Here is a 4827-nt window from a genome sequence, read left to right on the forward strand (position 1 = left end):
CTTCACTACAGTCCCTTTATATACTGTAGTCATTTGACCAATGGAAATACTGTGTTTCTACATAGGATAACAGGTTACAACCTTGTAACTTTGGCAACTGTTGGTGGGCCAAATCAAATGGCTTGGKGGGCCAAATTTGGCCCGCGGGCCCCACTTTGGGCTCCTCTSCTGTAAARGAAGTAAACCAAAGAGTGTTTAAAARTGCAATGCTCCCACAAAAAGACACAACGTGATGCTGCTGAAGAGTTTGCTGCTAAGTTTTCTACTTGCGACCAGCACGACCTTCATATTCAGTTTGTTCTGGTGCAAAAATGTGAGCTATGTTACAAGTGTGAGTTTATTTTTATAAGTCACCAAAGATTGAGGCACATTACACTGACTTGTCCTGGCCCTCTCCCAGTCAACTGTTGACAGAGAAAGTCTTTTTCATGTGGTTCGCCTCTGCTGCCTTATGGGTGGGTCTCCTCTGAGACTCTGGATGATGATGCACACTGACCGGCTCAGAGGCTGGGCAAAAAGGACTTCTGTTCAGCACAGAGGAAATGGGCGTTCTCCTTGGAAACTTAGCAGTTATAGAGCCTGAAGAAAATAAACAAATACAAGGGGTGTGGCGAGGCTGGGGGGAACGTGGGGACCACCAAAACGGGCGCAATGTTGAAGAGAAGGGAAGCTGTCCTCAAGTTGTTGAGCTTTTATTAAAGTGAACAAGCAAAATCTGTGGTAAGTGTTTTTTATTATTATTCTTGATTTATCATGCTATTCCATTCAACATTTATTAGTTCCAGATGATTAAGTAAAAATGGCTTTTGGTACTTGTTTTGATTTTTCTTTAAAACCCTGACAAGCTACTTAAAATGTGTCTTCAACTTGTTTATAAGAGAACAACTTCTTTTTAACAAGAAAAAAGTGCATTTCTTTGTTTTCAACTTCTAAAACAACCATTTGTAACAGTCTTTTTCACCTGTCACTTTCATGTGATTAATGACCAACATAACAACATAATTTGACGGTAATTGTGACTCCACCGCCCACTCAAATGGGCCTTTCTGATAAAGATCTTCACATACAATTTCATCCTGTTCTTACTCTACTGCTGGTCATCTTTTCCTTCTTTTGTCTAAATATTATTAAAATAAAATAAGCCTCACTACTGCTATGACAGCCACGCTAGTGTTAAACACTACGACCCAAAAAAAGTGCCTAAAAGTTAAATTGTGCAAAAAAATTACTTTGTTTCCCCATTTTTCATGACTAAAAAACTGATTTGCAGACTTTTAATCCTTTAGCTACTGAAAAGGMAGTTAAGATTTTATGGTTTTTGGCTCGGTTTTAATGGGTCAACTCAATTTTATTTGCGGTTTTGCTGACGTTATAAAAGGCGGCACACAGGTCCAAGACGTGAAATTTGAGGGGGGTTTTTTTCTCTTGGTTTTGCAGGAAACTAAAAATGGCTTTACTCCTCATGTTTGTCACCCTTCTGCATCTCATCACACTGGCAATGCTGTTTATTGCAACTATGGAAAAGGTAATACACATATCACTGTAAGAAAATGATTCAATTCAGTTCTGGTTTCCTTGGAAAGCAGCACTAATTAACAACAAACGTCACCTCAGGGTATTATTAAAAAAAAGAACAAGTCCAAATCATAAATCCCAATCAGATTTAAACTCAAAGCCAAGTGTCAATTCAATTATTCTTATTATAAAAGTTATCTATCTAATGAAGCCAGCAGATTGTGTTGAATCTTCCACTTTGTTGTCACAATCTAAGCGGCACATTGGTGAGAATGGAAAGGAGACGCTCCCTTTCAGYAGAAAGAAACCTCCAGTGGAACCAGAACMAAAAATGTTTTTCTTATTGTCTGATCTCCTTTCAAAGACCTGGTGGGTGTGGGATGACTCAAAACTTTCAGACCTGTGGTACAACTGTAGGCTGGACAACTCCACAGAAACCTGGTTGTGTACATCTACCAAAGAAACGGGTAAAAACAATTGGATTGAACTAAAACCATCCTGACTTAGAAAGAAAATCTGAGAGTTTTAATAAATCTTTAAATATGCTTTTTGTTTTATTTCCTTAGTGTGGCTTCATGCAGTGCAGGTCCTCATGGTTCTCTCGGTGGTCTTCTCTGCTGTCTCCTTCTTTGTGTTCTTGGGCCAGCTGCTCACCATGTCTAAGGGTGGACTCTTCTACTTCACTGGACTRTGTCAAGTCTTTGCAGGTGACCGTATCACCAAAATACCTTTGTGTAATTTTAGGCCATTTGAGAAAGGCTCAGCCGAGGAGGAGAGCCTGGTTCTTCCTCCACATGGAGCTTAAAGTGCCTGGGACATCAAATTTTTGTAATAAATGTGAATGCGTTTTTTGGAAAAAAGAACACTGATAACATGTTGCAAAACAAATTTCACGCCACTGAGATGAACAGTTGTTCAGATATTTGCGTGTGAAGAAACAGGAAGTGATGTCAAAGGGGAATGTCTGCATGTAAACAGAGCGATGCTGCAATAATTAGAGAAGAATCTGATGTTTCTTGAGATTATTTTGAGTCACTATCAGAGTTGAAGAAGAAATTAAATAAAATTGTTTCAATAAACAAAGACTAGAGAGTTTATTTTCTTAAAGAGCTCCACTTTGATGTCACTTCCTGTTTCACTTTGCCACTTAGCCAATTTCAAGAGAAAATACACCAGTTATAAGACAAAATCGGTAAAATCATGTGTATTAGGCTAATTTTCTTAAATATAAATATGTTTTCTTTGACTTTTTGTGTTTGAAGGATAAGAATGTCACAGGCCCTTTAATCTCTTTCTAAAGGCTTTGTCAAACTAACAGAGTACGTGAACATTTTAAAAAGATGTTTTTTAATTGTTGAACTATAAAAACCATCACAAATGTGCCTTTAAGCTACAGCACAATCTAATATTTTTGTAATAAGGTGCTTCTACTGTACGTTCAACATGACTTTCTTAAATTTTAAATTGTTGACATAAAATTACTAGAATTATTTCACAGTTAAATATAAACTGTTTGCTGACCTTCCTTTATAGATGTTGTTGTTTTGCGTGTTTTTCAGGTCTGACAGACTTTTCTGCTGCACTCATCTACACACTCCACAATAAGGACATTCTTTGGGACTCACAAAAACTGTTTTCGGGATACTTCGGCTACTGCTTCATCCTGGCCTGGGTGTGTGTTCCTCTGTTGTTGTGCAGCGGCATCATATACATCCACTTGCATAAGAAAGAGTGACCAGACAAAGGACAAGCGCAATCAGCTGCAGCATCGGCAATGAAATGACTGACGTGGCGTCACTGTTTTATATTGAAAAAAAGAGTTTCAAAGAAACATCAYGGCTTATATGATGTATGCACATGCTTGAGCTTCAGATAATAAGACTGTTGGTATGAGTTACTTTTCCTGACACTCACCTTGATTTGATTTTTCAACGATTTGAGATGATTGTGACACTCATCCTTGTATTAGGCCTACTGTTTTATCTTCTGCTGTAATTATATGTAACCAATGAAGACGAATAACCAACATGTCATTTCCTCTAGTAACGATGTCCTTATGTTGTTGTCCTCATAAAACTTTTTCATGTAAACTAATTAAAAATATTTATATTTTTGTACCACAAGCTAATACTGTATGTAGAATGTATATTTGCAAAAATCTCAAATAAATGTCTCAAAAACCTTGAAATCCTTGCTATATTCCTATTATATTTCTTGGAATATTTGGCCATATTTTGATCTAAAGTATCTAAAGTATGGGCAAAGCTTAGAGCCATCAGATTTTTGTGATTTACACTTTTTGCATTTGTTTTATTTGCTATAAAAGGAACATTTTGATACATTGCAGAAGTGATCAAATATATATTTTTTTGTGAAGCAAATGTATTACCCAAACATTAACAGGAGAGAATCATTTTCAAGGAAAATTGGCAGAATTTACATTATAAATGTAACTTTTATTGTATTTAAAGCAAAAAAGCTCACATCAGTATGAGAAAGCATGAATGCTGAGTAATTAAAGCCTGCTGATATTTACTGAAGAACCTGAAAATAATTTGTTAAAGCTAAAATAAGTTCATACGTTTAGCGTTTTTATGCAGTTAAAATTATATACTGTTTAATGGAACAGATGTTTTTCCACGGGAGTCTTATTTTTAAACAGCTGAAGTTAACAATTTTGAAAAAAGTACAGGTAAAAGATAGATAGATAGATAGATAGATAGATAGATAGATAGATAGATAGATAGATAGATAGATAGATAGATAGATAGTTTGTTCGTGGAAGTTGTTTATAAAAGGGCAAAATCATGTTTCTGTGAATTTGGTTCAGTTTTATCTAAAGTTTAAGCACTAGGTGGCAGTGTACGCCACATTTACGCCATTTATTTATTTATTTCTGAACGTCTCGTGACGTTCACGTGACCAAACTGACATGATGAAGCCAGATGACCAGCTGGAAAATACATTACCACGATGTTTACTTCTTGTTCTCTAATAGGTTGCCTGTGTCTTTTGTGATAGTTACAATGAGCACAACCGCATTAATGTAGAATTTAAAAGTATAAACCTGCACTACATCCGGTTCTTGGCTCATCTGCAGACACAAGAGGGTGCTGAATAAAAGCTCCACCAGCACACAGCAGTGAGGAGCAGCATGTGGTGACCCTCCCTGTGGGGGTTTATGGAAAGAGATGAACCACTAAAGTCAGCAGAGAGCTTGTGCATGCTTTCCTTTCTGCCTTCGTAACGAAATAAAGAAAAGCACAGGTTCAGAATTAAGTGCAGATTTGTAACCATCACATATGGATCAAA

General features: G+C 36.7%; 1 protein-coding gene across 1 annotated transcript; it reads left to right on the plus strand.

The window, feature by feature from the left end:
• Positions 1-618: 618 nt before the first annotated feature.
• On the plus strand, positions 619-3703 carry LOC106524173 (epithelial membrane protein 3). The gene is made up of 5 exons (XM_014017879.1): positions 619-720; positions 1438-1525; positions 1880-1982; positions 2082-2222; positions 3075-3703. Exons 2-5 carry the CDS (start codon positions 1448-1450, stop codon positions 3248-3250), a joined length of 498 nt encoding a protein of 165 aa, XP_013873333.1. The 5' UTR covers positions 619-720; positions 1438-1447; the 3' UTR covers positions 3251-3703.
• The last annotated feature ends 1124 nt before the right edge of the window (positions 3704-4827 follow it).

The sequence above is a fragment of the Austrofundulus limnaeus genome, unplaced genomic scaffold (genome assembly GCF_001266775.1).
Source record: "Austrofundulus limnaeus strain Quisiro unplaced genomic scaffold, Austrofundulus_limnaeus-1.0 Scaffold178, whole genome shotgun sequence".
NCBI classification, from domain to species: Eukaryota; Metazoa; Chordata; class Actinopteri; order Cyprinodontiformes; family Rivulidae; genus Austrofundulus; species Austrofundulus limnaeus.